The sequence below is a fragment of the Mercenaria mercenaria genome, chromosome 7 (assembly GCF_021730395.1).
Source record: "Mercenaria mercenaria strain notata chromosome 7, MADL_Memer_1, whole genome shotgun sequence".
NCBI classification, from domain to species: domain Eukaryota; kingdom Metazoa; phylum Mollusca; class Bivalvia; order Venerida; family Veneridae; genus Mercenaria; species Mercenaria mercenaria.
In genome coordinates, this window is record NC_069367.1 from 15,602,900 (window position 1) to 15,622,139 (window position 19,240).

The following is a 19,240-nucleotide window of genomic DNA, read 5'->3' on the forward strand; positions in this document are numbered from 1 at the left end:
CAGACATATTGTACACAAACACTGTGGATAGTGCACATACACACTGTGGATATTGTACACATACACTGTGGATAGTGCACATACACACTGTGGATATTGTGCACATACACTGTGGATAGTGTACATATCAACTGCAGACATATTGTACACAAACACTGTGGATAGTGCACATACACACTGTGGATATTGTGCACATACACTGTGGATAGTGTACATATCAACTGCAGATATTGTACACAACACTGTGGATAGTACAATACACACTGTGGATATTGTACACTACACTGTGGATAGTGCACATACCACTGTGGATATTGTGCACATACACTGTGGATAGTGTACTATACTGCGACATATTTACACAAACACTGTGGGAGGTGTACATACACTCTGTGGACATTGTACACATACACTGTGGATAGTGCACATACACACTGTGGATATTGTACACATACACTGTGGATAGTGTACATATCAACTGGATATTATACACACACACACTGCAGATATTTTAGAGATGCACAATGGATATTGTACACATACCCCACTGTACATGTTGACATTATATTATATACTGTTGATAGTATACTTATACACTGTGGATAGTGTCCACATATACTGTGGATATTGTACACATATACTGTGGATATTGTATATATACACTGTGGATATCATACAATACAGTGTGGATACTGTACATATTCACTGGGTACTGCATATACACACTGTGGATATTGTAGATATACATTCTGGATATTGTACATGTACACCATGGATATTGTGGATATACTTTCTGGATATTGTACATGTACACCATGGATATTGTAGATATACATTCTGGATATTGTACATGTACACCATGGATATTGTAGATATACATTCTGGATATTGTACATGTACACCATGGATATTGTGCATATACACCACAGACATCGTAATGATGTACACCATGGATATTGTATTATATAGCACATGGTATATACATATGATACTGTACATGTACACATGGATATTGTGCTATAACCACACATGATGATGTACACATGGATATGTATTATTAAGCACATGGGTTATACATTGATACTGTAATGTACAATGTATTTACTATACTTGGAATGCTATTCAATATCACATGGCATATTGTAAACATACATTGTAGATATGGTACATATACAGTGTGAATATTGTTCATGACAGTATGGATACTTAACATATTAATGTGGATATTATATACATATATGTGGATATTGTACACACACTAGTTTAACATACTTGGTATTGTGCTTAGCTACTGCAGTATTGTAAATAAGAAAGGATAATGTACACTTTTACAAACAGTTAGTACTGTAGATAATGTACACAATATACACTGTACATATTGCACACATACACTGTGGGTTTTTAACACAAACAATATATATGCATGGAATGAATTTTCCAAGTACTCATATCAAGTACTGTTTGATAGTCTCTTTTGAAATGATGATATACCAAATAAAACTTTATATTTAAGGCTGACAGAACACAACTGCTTTAAATCTAACAAAAGGATACAAGTTTTCAAACAAAATCGAATAAAAAATACTACGATATTTTATCATTTTATCAAATCACTTTTCAAGTTTGTAACATGTCTTGTACAGGACACATTGCTAAAATTGCTTAATATGTTATAGAATTAATATATTTATAAAACGGCACTTGATTTGTCATCTTTAACCAACAACATTAAATCTTTATTATTAACTATTACAATTCTCAATAATTTTACAACTCTAAAAAGGAAGTAGAACACTTACACAGCGAAGTTTAATTCCCTCCAATTATGGAAAAAATCTTTAAATTTCGAGAATTTCCTTGTTTGACAATATACCAATAAACTCTAAGCAATCTTATCTGCAAACAGCATCTAAGACAATTCAACAAATGCCATTTCTTTCACTCCAATACATCACCAATACATAGCTATTAAGTCTAGGAGGGAAAAAAACAACTTGAAAACTACAGGGGTGATAGAAATAAAAACGAAATAGTTTCCTATTTGCCCTTTATTGCGGAACTGCTAAATCACACACATGAAAAATGTCCTTTTTTCCATATAATGGCATTGAATAAAATTAATGACATCATTTGGTCTAGAAATGTTTTTGTAGAGTAGTTTGGGGATTGGATTTCCACTTTTTAGTGCTTTCCATTTAGTCCACAGCTACTGTAGCGATATAAAATTATTCAAGACGACTCAAATAACCTGACTGGATGAGCAGATAATGCTTATTGCAGCAAAAACAGTCATCAATATGAAATAAGACATGACAACCACAACTCCCAATGGATGTTCAACAAATGAAACCTATGCATGGTCATCAATTGTTTGTCTTTATCAACTTCCAATGGGAACAGGATTAATTCTATTCTACATTAATGTCCATAGATGTGAAAAATATTATCTATAAATTTTCTGGAGAGCCAATATTTGTTCTGATAAAGTACATAAGATAAAAGAATATTCAATATCTACTGAATGATACAACAGATCTACTAGTTGTTAGAGTTAATGCATACTTCAGTCACACAAACACACAATTTAGGTAATATGGCAACTTTCAACCAATTTTTATGTTGGAGGAAAACCCCAGGTGTCCCTCCAAGCATAGGTTCAGGCACAGATGGGCACCAAAGATGAACCCCTGAAACTGTCAGCTCACTGTGTATGGCTTACTTGCATGAAGAATGCTACACCTAAAGCCAGGTTTCAAACCCGAATGATTTAAGGGTAAGTGATTCGAAGTCAGCAATCTAATTTTTTAAGCCATTCTGCCACGGAGGTATAAGTATGCATTGGTCGAATTTTTGCATATTTGCGCGCTAGGAATGATGCAGAATTTAGGACCGCACTATTGTTTATCCCTTCCGAAATTATTTCCTTTACGAAATATATGTATGTTTTACACTTGTGTATTTCATTTTTTCGTCAAAACATCACAGCTTATCTGAGCAGTTAGTTAAAGGTTCTCTTGATAGAAAAGTATTTTTTTACAAACTAGAAATGTGTCCATGGGACACAGATGCCCCCACTAGATGACAAAGGACACAGATCAACTTTGGGAAAACAATATGTTGCTATGACAATTTTTTCCTAGGTCAGGGGCCATAACTCCTACAATACTGAATGAACCCGGACGCGAAATCCCAGGTGCACAACTGCACATGCTGACCAACATTCCTGTAAACTTTGGTGACTCTAGGTCAAATACTTTTGGAGCTACGCGCGACACAACATTAAAACGACCAATTTTTAACTAAGTCAGGGGCCATAACTCCTACATGACTGAATGAATCCAGACGCGAAATCCCAGGTGCACAACTACACAATCATGCTGACCAACATTCCTGTAAAGTTTTGTGACTCTACGTCAAATACTTTTGGAGCTAGGCGTGACACAACACTAACATGACCAATTTTTACAAAGTCAGGGGCCGTAACTCCTACAGGACTGAATGAATCCGGACGCAAAACCCCAGGTGCACAACTACACATGCTGACCAACATTCCTGTAAAGTTTTGTGACTCTACGTCAAATACTTTTGGAGCTAGGCGCGACACATTCTCGGAATTACGGACAGACAAGGGCAAATCTATAAGCAACCCCCACAACCCCCCCTCCAAAGTGGGGGCATAAAAATTTAATATGTAAACTTATTTAATTAACAACATTAATTTGTTATATTTTGCTTACCATTTCCATTTACGAACACTTCAGATATTTACACTAGTGTAATGTCATTGTCATTCTCTAACAAGTGCTACGAAGTATTTGATATGGTAAGGGATTATTTGCACATGGTATTGTTGTTTAAGAGTAATTAGACAAGCCCCATTCATAAAAAGTTTTAATTTAATCGATCCTTTGTTATTTTGTCATACTTATACATAATAATAGTGCCAATTAAAAACAATTATCCGTCCAGTCGGACAACCATATTGTTTATTCAACAGGGGCATAAAACGGACCGCTCTAATTGACAGATTCACAATGTAATGGTACCTGAAAATGAGACGTGCAGTGCTGATGACTTTTTTGCCTTTTGCGCGAAATTTCATGTCAGCTAATTCAAATGATATCACAGTAATATACCTTATAAGGTGAGACTGTTTATGTGTCTTAACACTTAACTGATTTATACCTTATGAGATGAAACTTGCTGATGTGTCTCCAAACCAAACTAACTTCACAGAACCTAAATATACCCAACAAGGAGTAACTGTTGGCGTGTCTTCAAATTGAACTAACTTCACAGAACCTAAATATACCCAATAAGGAGTAACTGCTGGTGTGTCTTCAAACTGAACTAACTTCACAGAACCTAAATATACCTTATGAGATGTGACTTTAAACCAAACTAACTTCACAGAACCTAAATATACACAATAAGCAGTAACTGCTGATGTGTCTTCAAATTGAACTAACTTCACAGAACATAAGTATATCTTATGAGATGTGGCTTTAAACCAAACTAACTTCACAGAACCTAAATATACACAATAAGCAGTAACTGCTGATGAGTCTTCAAATTGAATTACTTCACAAACGTAAGTATTACCTGATTATTGCGCGTATTTTTAACACTTACTTCATTTCCAAAGGTCTAATATACCCCAATAGAGCTAAACATTGATTGTCACTTAAACCTGAAAATTCAGCGAAACATAGTATATTTATGAGATGATACTTGCTGCTGTAACTTCAAACCAAACTAACTTCACAGAACCTAAATATACCAAAGAAGGAGTAACTGCTGATGTGTCTTCAAATTGAATTTACTTCACAGAACGTAAGTACTGTAAAAACTCAAATATATTACGTTTTTTTTACTATTTTTTTTCATTTTCTCAAAGGGGTGCGTAATATACACCAAGGTAGAGCTTGAAACATTTTTTCCCAACTTGAAAACCTGAAAATATCGGCGAAAATCGGACAATTTTGTGAACTGTCATGTGTTTACATCTTAGGCTGTGCTTTTTTAACCTCCTCTTGAAGAGGGTTTTATTGGGTGGGTCTAAAAACAAGTATGGAACCGAACCTCTGATGATAGATGGTAAAGTTGGTTTTAATTTCGAGTTTAAATTTTTGTATTTGTAAATTTAATTAATAAATATGCACCGGATAATGTGTCAGTTTAATAATTAGGCAAAATACAAGATTTCTCGGTTCTGGGTTGTAGCTGATCATTAAAACCTTTCAAGGATGCTCAAATAAATTGCAATTGAAACAGACTGTTTGTTATTTCTTTATTTCCAGCCAATTATTACTGATCACTACAGCCGCTCTTATATTGGCAAACAAACATGCTAATTAACCACGATTTTCTCGTTTGATGTGCCCATAATTATGAGAAGTTTGTTTGCACGTCTCTTATTGTTAAAATGTACTAAGGTGTTGACAGCTTGAGAAAGTTCTCAAATACTTTAGAAAGAATTTGTCTCTGATATTGTAACTGTTGTCTGTAAACGATTATGCAGCAATTGCGATTTTCATGAGAAATCATTTTTACGCATGCCGCTAATGGCCGATTTTGAGTTTGTACAACGTTTTCTGACTGAATTTTCGGTGCGTAATATATTCCAATGTAAGCATTTTTCCCAAGATTTTGATGCAAGATCTGGCGTGCGTAATATACATGCTAGCGTGATATATTCGAGTTTTTACGGTATACCTTATGAGATGATACTTGCTGATGTGACTTCAAACCAAACTAACTTCACAGGACCTAAATATACTCAATATTAGGAGTAACTGCTGGTATGTCTTCAAATTGAACTTACTTCACAGGACCTAAATATACCCAATAAGGAGTAACTGCTGGTGTGTCTTCAAATTGAACTAACTTCACAGAACCTAAATATACCCAATAAGGAGTAACTGCTGGTGTGTCTTCAAATTGAACTAACTTCACAGAACCTAAATATACCCAATAAGGAGTAACTGCTGGTGTGTCTTCAAATTGAACTAACTTCACAGAACCTAAATATACCCATATATGGAGTAATTGCTGTGTGTCTTCAAACTGAACTAACTTCACAGAACCTAAATATACCCAAAAGAGTAACTGCTGGTGTGTCTTCAAATTGAACTAACTTCACAGAACCTAAATATACCCAATAAGGAGTAACTGCTGGTGTGTCTTCAAATTGAACTAACTTCACAGAACCTAAATATACCCAATAAGGAGTAACTGCTGGTGTGTCTTCAAATTGAACTACTGCTGGTGTGTCTTCAAATTGAACTAACTTCACAGAACCTAAATATACCCAATAAGGAGTAACTGCTGGTGTGTCTTCAAATTGAACTAACTTCACAGAGCATAAATATACCATATATGGAGTAACTGCTGATGTGTCTTCAAAACAAACTAACTTCAGAGAACCTAAATATTTCTAGGATTATCAATCCAGAAGCCTTATATATATAGCAACACTGTAATGATCTAACCACTACAAACAAAGTTTATCAATAATTACTAGCCATGATGTCAGATGCAACTGTTAAATATCTACAGAATGCATCTAGAACAGTTTTAATAAATAATGCAAATCACAACATAGAGATCAAAGACAATCAATTCACCATGTCATAAACAGATACTGCTGGACTTGAACCAACAACAGTGATGAAAAAACGATCAAACATCAATAACTAACCATACTACAAATTTGACAATTCATGGGTTTAAAAGACTTATGCTGACATAACTAATATATAAATCTATAACATAATATTATATATAAATTTATTGATAATACCAAACATTATTCTATATAAATAAGGCAATTAATGTATACAATATATTGTGTGTTGCAGCAAAGTGACTGGTCTGGGGTGCTTATTCACCATGAGTTATATAAGAGCGTGTCTGTGTGTGTGTGTGTGTGTTCAGGTTTAACATCTTTTTTAAACATTTTTTTAGTCATATAAACAACAGTGTCTACTTGTAACAATGAGCGCAATGCCCAACTTTATAGTGCTGCCTCAGTGGAATATCACGCCGTAGTCAAGCAACATGATACCCAACACAGTCACATTATACCGACACCGGGTTGACCAGTCCTAGCACTATCCACTTAATGCTGAGCGCCAAGCAAAGAAGCTACTCATACCATTTTTATGTCTTTGGTATCACGGGGCCAGGGATCGAACCCACAACCTCCCGCACTCAAAGCGGGCACTCTACCACTAGGCTACTGAGGCAGTATTGAGCTAGATGGTGTTGTCATAGAAGCAAGGATGCAAGGCTACTATCATACAATTACCATGCCCATGTTTTGTCTGCTAACTCCAACATATTACAGACTCCAGCACTCCAGACATGATAACCAGTGTAAATGATCACTTGTTAGAGTAATGCTAAAGAATTGATTTCAGTCAGTTTCTCTCCCTACTGGGGAAAATATCTGATAAAAGAAATCTAATGGAGTTTCTGCAAGCAACTAATTCTGGTTAGAGTTTTCCTCTATAAAAAAAAAAACAGTTTTACAATGCTGGTCGTAAGATGCTCACCATAACCACATGGTGAAACTGAGACTCTTCTAAACATAACTCATAGTCACAATACCAAGTTTGATGAAAATCCATGAAAATTCAAAATTTGAAAATTAAAAATGAAGGCTGAGTAGTTAAAAAAATCTACCTAAGAGTTCATAAAATGGTAGATGCTGAATTTAATCCTGAATGAATTTACAAATGTTCAAAAATATTTTACTTTTCTCATCAAATCACTCTTTGATTTAAAATTATTATGAGGAAGTTAGTTATCAAAGTTCAGCTCCTGCTGTATACCAATGGTCATCATTAAAACAGTAAGAAGTATTTACCCACTTTTTTCTCAAAATGAACTCTTTAACACAGGTATTTTTCTTGAAAGATTATTCTGGTAAAACAATGGTAACTTTTATACTTCTATGGGGATCATCACATTTTCAACAGGGGAGATTACTCTAGATATATATTACTTCTCAGAAAAGACAACACCACGTTTTTACAACAGTTTACAGTAATGAATTCTGCTAACTGTATTACTGCTTACAGAACAAACATCATAAATATCTCCCTCTAACTTATTGATTCCCCATACCGCAACAGTCTTTAAGTTTACAGCGTCTTAAATGCGATACAGCTGTCCTGCTCTTCAAATTGGAGGGAAAATGACTTGACGAGACAGAATGCTTGGATCTCAGATCTCCAGAATTCCTCAAAGCATATTGATTCCAAGGAAAGTAATATCAAATGTTCAGCTAGAAGACATATACTTCAGTAACAAGACGGGTCAAGAACAAGTTTCTCAACTAATAAATAAGCCATATTGTCTATCAATTTTGATGTTGTTTAACCTTTAGCCTGTTAAAGTTCTAAAACGGACTGGTCCATCATTCAATTTGGGCAGTACCATTTATTATTTGAAGAGGTGTTTACTGAAAATTTACTGACTCAATAGTGAACAGTGCAGACCATGATCAGCCCGTACTGACGTGCAAAGGCTGAATCACTTGCCGCCTGAGCAGGCTAAATGTTGATATAATATAAAGTTTAAAAAATCTGGTCAATAAAAGTTTAATCTACAGATGATCGACTGCTGGAAAGTTCCATTGATTTAAGGATTACTAGATTCATGAAAACAGAAGTAATTCTTATAAATTTCAAGTTACTAAACACCTTATTTCTGTGAGTTTTCCCTGAAATACAGCATCAAAGTTAAGAAGTGCTCAAGTGACTGACAACTTCCAAACAATAAACAGAGGTGTACAGTGAATAAAAATTTGAAAAAAAAATATCCAAAGAACATCCTTCTTTTTCTTTCAGAACAATCAATCTAATGGCATCTAAAACTGCTGTCGGTAGCTGTCTCTTTTTAACAAGTCTGGTAGAATTCTTAGGACATCAGAAGGAACATACTGTCTCCACATCTCATCCTTTCCAATTCAAGACAGAGAACTCTATCAAGGATAAAATACAGCCCAAACTGAGTTACTCACCTTAAAATGAGACTTGCTGAAAAGGGCATGCAACTCCTGTGCAACAGCACCATCTTGACCTTCTACCAAAGCTAGCACCTAAAAATTTAAAAGTTGTCAATTAATTTACATGTATATGGATGCTACTATACAATAAAAAGTCTGCAATTAAGCTAGACATGGCTTAAACTTTTAACAGTCTACTAAATGTTAATCAAGAATTCCAGACACAAGATTTACATACATTTTTACTGTATTAAATTAACTGAATAACACTGCATCAAAATTACCATATTTTACCATCATCTACACATCATGGGTAATCAAACGTGAATATTCTATGGGGAATAAGGCACTTGACAGAAAAAAACCTCACTATACCACTCAATGAAATGCACTTGAGTGTATCAATGTAAGCTAATCAGTAACGTTTGAGGACAGCTTTGACAATTTATTAAGGTTGGGTACAGCTAATGACAAAGAAATATAGTCTGTCATCTTTAAGTGTTTCCTTGCCTTGCAAATAGATACAAATGACATAAAATATGCAAACCAGCAACAGAAAAACAGTTGACTTTTGTTGAAATAACATCTAAAACAAATACTCCCTAATTCAGTTTTAATACAGACCCCATCCAAAAGGCTACTATCTTAAACAAACAATTTGAATCTGTCTTTTCCCCTCCCCAGCCCCTTAGTCTGAAGCATATATGTTCCAACGTCCTCTCATCCCCAGTCTCCATGATGAATAAGATCCAGGTCACCACTGAAGGTGTGGAAAAACTGCTCTATGGCCTATCCCCACATAAAGCCTCAGGACCTGATGAATTATCCCCACGCATCCTAAAAGAACTCCACCATGAAATTGCTCCTGTACTTGCCCATATATACAGGTTATCTCTCGAATCTGGCCTAGTACCCAGTGATTGGAAAAAAGCCACCGTAGCCCCCGTATTTAAAAAAGGTCCCCAAGTCTAAACCTAGTAACTATCGCCCAATTTCCCTAACTTGCATTGCTTCCAAACTCCTTGAACACATTGTTGTTTCCAATCTTATGACCTATTTTGACAAGCATAAGCTACTTAGCCAGTTCCAGCACGGCTTTAGATCAGGTCACAGTTGTGAGACTCAGCTCATTAATTTCACTCAGGAACTTTACAATAACACTGAACAGGGTCAACAAACAGATGTTATTGTCATGGACTTCTCCAAGGCGTTTGACAAGGTCGATCACATTAGACTAATTTATAAACTACAAAGCCTTGGTGTCAACCCACAAATTACCAAATGGGTCAAATCTTTCCTGTCCAACCGCTCCCAGAAAGTCGCTGTTGATGGTCATTTTTCCAGTGAACTTCCTGTACTGTCTGGAGTTCCCCAGGGGTCTGTTCTTGGGCCATGTCTCTTCCTGGTATATATCAATGACTTACCAGATTCCGTCAAATGTAACGCAAGAATGTTTGCAGATGACACCATAATATACCTTACCATCAACTCCATTTCAGATAGTATATCTCTGCAACAAGACCTGATAGCTTAGAAACCTGGGAGAAGACATGGTCCATGGAGTTCAACCCGGACAAGTGTGAAGTCCTTAGAATTTTTAGAAAAAAAATCCTGTAGTCTACCCCTACAAACTTCACAACATAGAGTTAAAAACTTGTGAGGCAGCTAAATACTTAGGCATAACCATTTCCAAAGATCTAAACTGGTCCAAACACATTGACAGTATCACTTCCAAAGCAACTTCCACTCTTCGCTTCATACAACGAAATGTCAAAACTGATAATAAAAAGGTCAAAATTGCTGCCTATAACACCTATGTCCGCCCTCAACTTGAGTACTGTTCAAGCGTCTGGCATCCTTGGCAAAAAACCCTCACTAGCAAAGTCGAAAATGTCCAAAGGTCAGCTGCTAGGTACGTCATGTATGACTACAGTTACACCAGTAGTGTTACACAAATGCTGAAAACCTTAGAATGGAATACACTCCAATACAGAAGGTTACACAATTCATTAGTAATGTTTTATAAAATAAGGACCCAGACAGTTGCAGTCGACCAATCTCATCTTATTCCAACTAGAAACCTAAATTACTTAATCCCCATGTCTCACACTCAGTACTTTTCTAACTCCTACTTCCCTAGGACCATCCGACTCTGGAACTCCCTACCAACTCATGTTAAATCTAGCCCCAGTCTCAGTATCTTTAGAGAGAGGCTGGCGGTGGTCAGTATGTAATTCTGTTGCCTCTGTCCCATTTTAACTGTAGCATACTGTCTTTTTTAGCTTTTATTCTTTTAACATTGTAACATATCAGTTCTTTAACAACTGTTTCTCTGACAGCGCCGCCCAGTGATAGTCGGAAATCGACGGTTGGGTGAAAGATGTAGATGTAGATGTAGATGAATATTAATTAGTGTTATCCAAAATAAAACAACAAACATTATTTGTGTAAGGGTAGGCACTGCTATCAACTCTAGCTTTATCATTGGTCCTCAAAACAACACCAACTGCTAGCTGTCAAAAGGAATGACCAAAATGCTTGAGTTATCAAGTGTTTCACACATTCAAAGGTAGTATAACTAAAACAGACTACATGAATTGTTCAAGCCAGCCTTGGTGCTTAACTTAGCATTGCTTGAGCTAGTTTTTTTCTGTGTCTGTAATTAGTTAGAACTGGTCGGCTGGGCCTGTGCAGGAGGATGTCAGACCATCTTGTCATGTAACTGGAAATCTTACCTCTATAACTCATTTTACAGCATCATCACAAGATGAGTTTATCTTAAATATTACCTCCATACCTCTACAGCATCAGCAAGGGGCAACCTGCTTTGCCATTTAACTGGAAATTTTGTCTCTCTAACTGCAGCATCAGCATGGGGTGACAACGTTTGTGTGGTAGGATGGGAATTGAGATCTTGTTATATACCTGGCAATCTTACCTTTATATATATTTACAGCATCATCATCAGGACATGACGTCTTTGTGACTAGACACAACTTGATACTGACATAGTTAATAACTTACTTAGCAACTTTTCTCTGTAACTCCAAATAAATACAGGATCAGGAGAGGACGACCAGGTTAGGGTAACAAGGTAAGGCTGATCCACTTATATAACTGTAAACCCTCTAAAACACTATTTGCAGCATCATGAAGTGAACAGGGACAACGCAATACAAAATGTAATAGTTCCTTGCTGAAAATCTTGCAATAAAAATGGATATGTTACCTCTATAACTCTATTTACAGCATCAGCAGGTGGAGACCGGTTTGGTGCAACAGGATGTGAGTTGATCTTGTCATATAACTGGAAATAGAAAATAACATCGAATTCAACAAACAGACTACATACTGATATATGTTGTAACTGTCATTTGTATAACTGAAGCCAGCCTTTTGCTTCAGTTATACAGACTCCTTATATAACTCAAAGGACACTAAAAACCCACAACAAATCTGAAGCCTCTGTATCATCCAGTTTGAAATCTGATGTCACAACTATAGCGGGAGACAAATAAATCTCTTCTTTCATAATATTTTGTGGTTGGATGGACATAAATTTTATTCCCTACATATTCTATAGGACAGTTTTCAAAGAGCTGCAACATATTGATCGCATATTGCTCAACTCATTTCTGCCATTATGTGGCTAGACCAGATTTTTGTTGCACTTTTAAGTTCCTTTAGTACTGCTAGACATTTTCATGGCCACATCTTAACCAAAGGGAGATAACCTTATCATATTAAATGTATTGAATACAGAGATTGCCGTATATCATCAGTTTTATCAGGAGAACAATTTGTAGACCAAGCTGTCCGAGTATATCACAGACATTCAATATGATGTATAGATTTCGTATTACAAACAGTAACTTGAAACAAATATCGGAGATAATTTCTGGTCCTAGATACAGCTTGTATGGTGTACAGTTTGGGTCCAAAGTATATCCTGCATGTATGCTTATTTTTCACCTGAATGTAATTTCAAATCTATTAATACAAAATTTAATGCACTTATAATTTTATAAGTGCACAAATGAAACATCTGAAAACTGAACATGCATTGACCATAATTTGCACCATGTTCAAAACTGTTTAAAGAGCAATGGTCAATCTTGACTGTCCAAACACATCACAGAATCCAATATGAAAGATGAAATATATGATATTTTGAACAAAGAGATCTTCAATAAAATCACTTAAAAGACCATTTCTGTCTGTAGTATAGAATCCTTTTTGAAAAGTAATTTACTTAGTCATAAACACTGGCAAAAGTGATTATAACTAAAATATCAAAGTTGTGTAACTTTTTTTTTAAAAACAATTGTTTAACAATAGGGTCTTAGTTATGTCATTAAGGAGGGTAATTGATCTTGATATTTTGACCTTAATGCTTTTGACCAAGTTTATCAAAGATCCATGAAGCTGTTCACAAAAAAGGAGCCCCTAAAAGTTATTTTCTATTTTATGATCTAACAGTCCCTAAAATTTATGAAAAGTGCATGCAAGGATATTACTGAACATATTTGGAGAAACGCAATAATAATATCCATCAAACAATTCTTGAGAGGAAGTTATTTTTCTATTTTCATAAACACTAAATGGAAATCTAGAAAGAAATTAAGCAAAACCACTGAAGAAAGATCCATCCATGTACATCTCAGACAAAGGTCAGTTAGTGTTACATTCAATCAAGTGGTTCATGAGAAGACGTTTTATAAAGGTTTCAGTATTCCTAGCTGGTCTTGCAGCCAAGCTAACCATTTTGAAGAACTTTACAGAGGTCCATGCCTGTATGCTACAGACCATTACCGTATTTTGATGTGTCGCGGTAATGTATAGTCCGCATCTAATTTTTGCTCTGGAAATGGTCGGAAAATTTAACTTCCAGCGTATTAGTCGCAGTTAAATTTCGGATTTTTTCCCCAGCAATATTTAATATGTACCGGCAAAAAAGTTATGGCAGCGGCCATATTGATGCCGCGGACTGAATTATTATCAGAACCTGATTGTTGGAAATCGGACAGTGTTATTTTCATTCCCAACCATTTCGTACCAACAGTAGTATTGGTAACATACTACATCAAAGAAAAGCAGCTTTTTGACACTAATTGGCAGCAGACGGTTTGCGTTTACATTCTGTTATCATGCAAGTTTAAGTGTGAATTGTTTGCACAGCAATTATAACACCTTTCCGTGTCATGTAATTAACCGCGTTCTTTTGATTCTGAGTAAAAAGATTAACAAAATATCTCTGTTTGGATTTTTTTCTTTTATTTAAAAATCAAAAGTAAAAAATTATCTTTCAAATTTTTTAATACGCTAAGAATTAGTATAAACAATGTTTGGAATGGAGGACAGATCTGTCCGGATTTTATCCAACCCGGAGTACATGTCAATGGCGTCCAGTAAAACGAAAGTAGAAACAAACGTAATTCAGACTGCAAAAACATCTTTGAATTAGTCATTCGTAATTTTAATAGTCTGTATGGGTTATTTACGAGATATTTTATTGAAAGTAACCGCTATTGGCTGAAAAGCTGCCGATATTGATATTTTTTATCCATTTTGTTCGTTCGTAACAGATGCACGTAATTTAGCGAGAGCTACGGTCAGAAAATTGGCCCGAAAAAAAATACTGCTGGCAATGTTCTGTCATATAGGTCGCAGGAACTTTTTCAGGCAGCAAAATGGGTAGAACAAGAGCTGTCTCCATAGGATGACATATGCCCCCGATGGCACTTTGAATGAGTAGTTATGGCCGATGTTAGAGTTTAGGACCTTTGACCTACGGAGCTGGGTCTTGCGCGCGACACGTCGTCTTACTGTGCCACACATTCATGTGTAGTTATTTTAAAATCCATGCATGAATGACAATGATATGGACCGGACACGCCCATCAATGCACTATCATGAAAAATGACCTTTAACGTCTAAGTGTGACCTTGACCTTTGAGCTACGGACCTGGGTCTTGCGTGCGACACGTCGTCTTACTGTGGTACGCATTCATGCCAAGTTATTTGAAAATCCATCCATCGATGACAAAGATATGGACCGGACACGCCCATCAATGCACTATCCTTTAATGTCTAAGTGTGACCTTGACCTTTGAGCTACGGACCTGGGTCTTGCGTGCGACACGTCGTCTTACTGTGGTACGCATTCATGCCAAGTTATTTGAAAATCCATCCATCGATGACAAAGATATGGACCGGACACGCCCATCAATGCACTATCCTTTAATGTCTAAGTGTGACCTTGACCTTTGAGCTACGGACCTGGGTCTTGCGCGCGACACGTCGTCTTAATGTGGTACGCATTCATGCCAAGTTATTTGAAAATCCATCCATCGATGACAAAGATATGGACCGGACACGCCCATCAATGCACTATCCTTTAATGTCTAAGTGTGACCTTGACCTTTGAGCTACGGACCTGGTTTTTGCGCGCGACACGTCGTCTTACTGTGGTACACATTCACGCCAAGTTATTTGAAAATCCATCCATCGATGACAAAGATATGGACCGGACACGAAAGTTGCGGACAGACTGACAGACCGACAGACTGACAGAACGACAGACTGACAGACGGTTCAAAAACTATATGCCTCCCTTCGGGGGCATAAAAAGTGCGACCTATACACACCAAAATACGGTATCTGATGTAAATCCTGGAGTGGATATTTAGGTAAACAACTTGACAAATGATAATCATCAAATTAGAAAACTACAATGGGAGTTCTGATCACATCACCAGATTATTTACCTCTTTACAAACACCGGGCTCTGCTCTAACTGCACTATTTTCATCATTTGTAGACTGCCTTTGAAGTATCATTTTACGTTTGGCATAGTCATCCTCCTGTATCTTAAGAATCCATAACAAGGCACAGAGACGAAGCATAGAGCGGTCATTACGATTATGCAAGAAAGACTGAACTGGTTCACCATTACCACTGTAGCTCATGTTGAAACATAGCACACATATTGAATCTTAGTGTTCTTACATTCCGTCCTCTGTTTATAGTTAAACCTAAGTGAACAATACCTTTGAAAAGCAAATACCTAGAGATCTATATAATGTCAAGATATTTTCTTTCAAACTGGAAAAGTATCTCAACTAACTTAACATTTCAGGGCACTGTTCAACCTGTGTATATAAACAACTTGGAAGTCTTTCAAGACTAAGAGAGATTCGACATGAACTAAAATAACTTAAATGTGCAGTTATACTAACATACATACAACATTTTAATATTAGCTCAACTAGAGCTACCAATGAAAGTGATTAATACCCCTGCAATAATTAAATCTTGGCATGTCAAGAAAGAGCTCTGAAAAACTTGTATCTTTATCTTGATTCATTTCAAAGAACTGACACATAATATTCAATACTGAAAGACTAAAATCATAGACACATAAATTCCTCAAAATAAAATTCAGCCAATCAAAACAGTTTATCCATCAGATAAATCCATACAGTTTCCAAGTGAATTAATCAGTTGTATTGACTTCAAATTTTGCTCCACTTTATCATTATTCCATCCTAAAAAAGTTGCTCACTGAATTCCGGAATAAATCCGAGAGACGTTGTTGCGATAAATCTTAATCACCAAACCATACTGATATAAACATTATTCTGATGACCAAAACCTTTCATCCCAATTTCTCATTTATGTCCTGTTTATCTCAAAACAACAGTAAAATTTCCCTTATTCTCTAATAAAATTCTAACAATCACAGAAACGTCTATGCGAAATTAGAACAAAACAGGATAAAAAAATCACTTATTTTGTAAATCTTCCGGTCAATTTAAGCTTGTATATTGATTCTCGGCAAAACGTTTCATTCCTGATTTGGGGTAAACATTTCTCCCAAGTTAAGTCTTTCTCCTTTACATTAGAATGTGTCATATGCATACTGAATATGTCAGTTAATGAAAGAATTTTGTTAACAGGGAGAAACAAGTTGAGATTTATTGTTATATTATTCCCCGACTAATAGAGTGTCACATGTAAAACAAGCTCAATATTCGGCTTCTAAACTCTTTACATTTAGGGCAGCCTTATGTCAACTTCTTGTTTTTCAGTCTGACTTTTTTCATATAAGCTGGTCTAGATAAAATAATGAGAATCAAATCTGCACCAACCTCATGATTTCTTTTTACGTGTACTTGATAGGTGATGTCTGCTTGTTTTTGGTTTAGTGCCGCTTTTCAACTGTATTTTAGAAATGCAAAGGCGGGCAGTGACCCTAACTATTCTTATATTCTGTACCAGTACTAACCTGTTCCCTGCAAGTAACTGCTGACTTCTCCACATCAATCACAGGTGGAGGATAAAATGACTTCTGACAAAATGTCTTTCATCAAATCGTCACGGAAAACAGGACCCATCTCATGCCCTTGCCATTTATAGATCAACACTTTCCCTTTTGAGCTAAGCAGGTGGCCTTAGATAGAAGATTTAAATGTACAACAACGTCTATAATGACTTTTGAGCAGCATAATTCTCATGATATCCATCTGTTTTGGACTGAGTCATCCAAGGGACATTTCTGTCAAATTATTTCAAAGTCAAACCAGTAGTTTAAAAGGAGAATGGTGTTCTCTTCTTTGGCTGTAGTGGCCATGCTTTTGACAATACACAGATGTCAACTGACAGAAACATTTCAATACATAGATGTCAACTAACAGAAACATTTCAATACATAGATGTCAACTAACAGGAACATTTCAATACAGAGATGTCAACTGACAGGAACATTTCAATACAGAAATGTCAACTGACTGGAACATTTCAACACATAGATATCAACTGACAGAAATATTTCAACACATAGATGTAAACTGACAGGAACATTTCAATACATAGATGTCAACTGACAGGAACATTTCAATATAGAGATGTCAACTGACAGGAACATTTCAATACAGAGATGTCAACTGACACATAGATGTCAACTGACTGGAACATTTCAACACATAGATGTCAACTGACAGAAATATTTCAACACATAGATGTAAACTGACAGGATCATTTCAATACATAGATGTCAACTGACAGGAACATTTCAATACAGAGATGTCAACTGACAGGAACATTTCAATATAGAGATGTCAACTGACACATAGATGTCAACTGACTGGAACATTTCAACACATAGATGTCAACTGACAGGAACATTTCAATACATAGATGTCAACTGAAACATAGATGTCAACTGACTCGAACATTTCAACACAAAGATGTTAACTGACAGGAATATTTCAACACATAGATGTAAACTGACAGGAACATTTCAATACATAGATGTCAACTGACAGGAACATTTCAATACATAGATGTCAACTAACAGGAACATTTCAATACAGAGATGTCAACTGAGAGAACCATTTCAATACAGAGATGTCAACTGACAGGAACATTTCAATACATAGATGTCAATTGACAGGAACATTTCAATACATAGATGTCAACTGACAGGAACATTTCAATACATAGATGTCAACTAACAGGAACATTTCACTACAGAGAAGTCAACTGAGAGAACCATTTCAATACACAGATGTCAACTGACAGGAACATTTCAATACATAGATGTCAACTGACAGGAACATTTCAATTATGTACATAGATGTCAATTGACAGGAACATTTCCATAAATAGATGTCAACTGACAGGAACATTTCAATACAAAGATGCCAGTTGACAGGAACATTTCAATACATAGATGTCAACTGACAGGACCACTTCAACAAATAGATGTCAACTGACAGGAACATTTCAATACATAGATGTCAACTGACTGGGACATTTCAATACATAGATGTCAACTGACAGAACATTTCAATACACAAATGTCAACTGACTGAAACATTCAAATACACAGATGTCAACTGACTGGAACATTTCAATACAGAGATGTCAACTGACAGGAACATTTCAATACACAGATGTCAACTGACAGGAACATTTAAATACATAGATGTCAACTAAGGTGAACATTTCAATCCATAGATGCCAACTGACGGGGACATTTCAATACATGTCAACTGACAGAAACATTTCAATACAGAGATGTCAACTGACTGGAACATTTCAATACAGACTTGCAATTGAGAGTGATTTCATCTTTCTTAACTATAAGCAGGTAAGCTGAAAAAGTAAATTATAAGTAAACAAACTAAATGTTATGACTGCTTTAAACATATTAAATTCAGTCTC

General features: G+C 35.9%; 1 protein-coding gene across 11 annotated transcripts in view; it reads right to left on the reverse strand.

The window, feature by feature from the left end:
• LOC123556030 (peripheral plasma membrane protein CASK-like) overlaps nucleotides 1-19,240 on the reverse strand; it is a 286,974-nt gene that overhangs the window by 42,134 nt on the left and 225,600 nt on the right. For all 11 annotated transcript variants that reach the window (XM_053547676.1, XM_053547672.1, XM_053547675.1 and 8 more), the window contains 2 exons: nucleotides 12,243-12,320; nucleotides 9,029-9,106 (listed from right to left, as the gene is read on the reverse strand). In XM_053547676.1, the coding sequence (XP_053403651.1) occupies nucleotides 9,029-9,106; nucleotides 12,243-12,320 (156 nt within the window). The remainder of the gene's footprint in view (nucleotides 1-9,028; nucleotides 9,107-12,242; nucleotides 12,321-19,240) is intronic.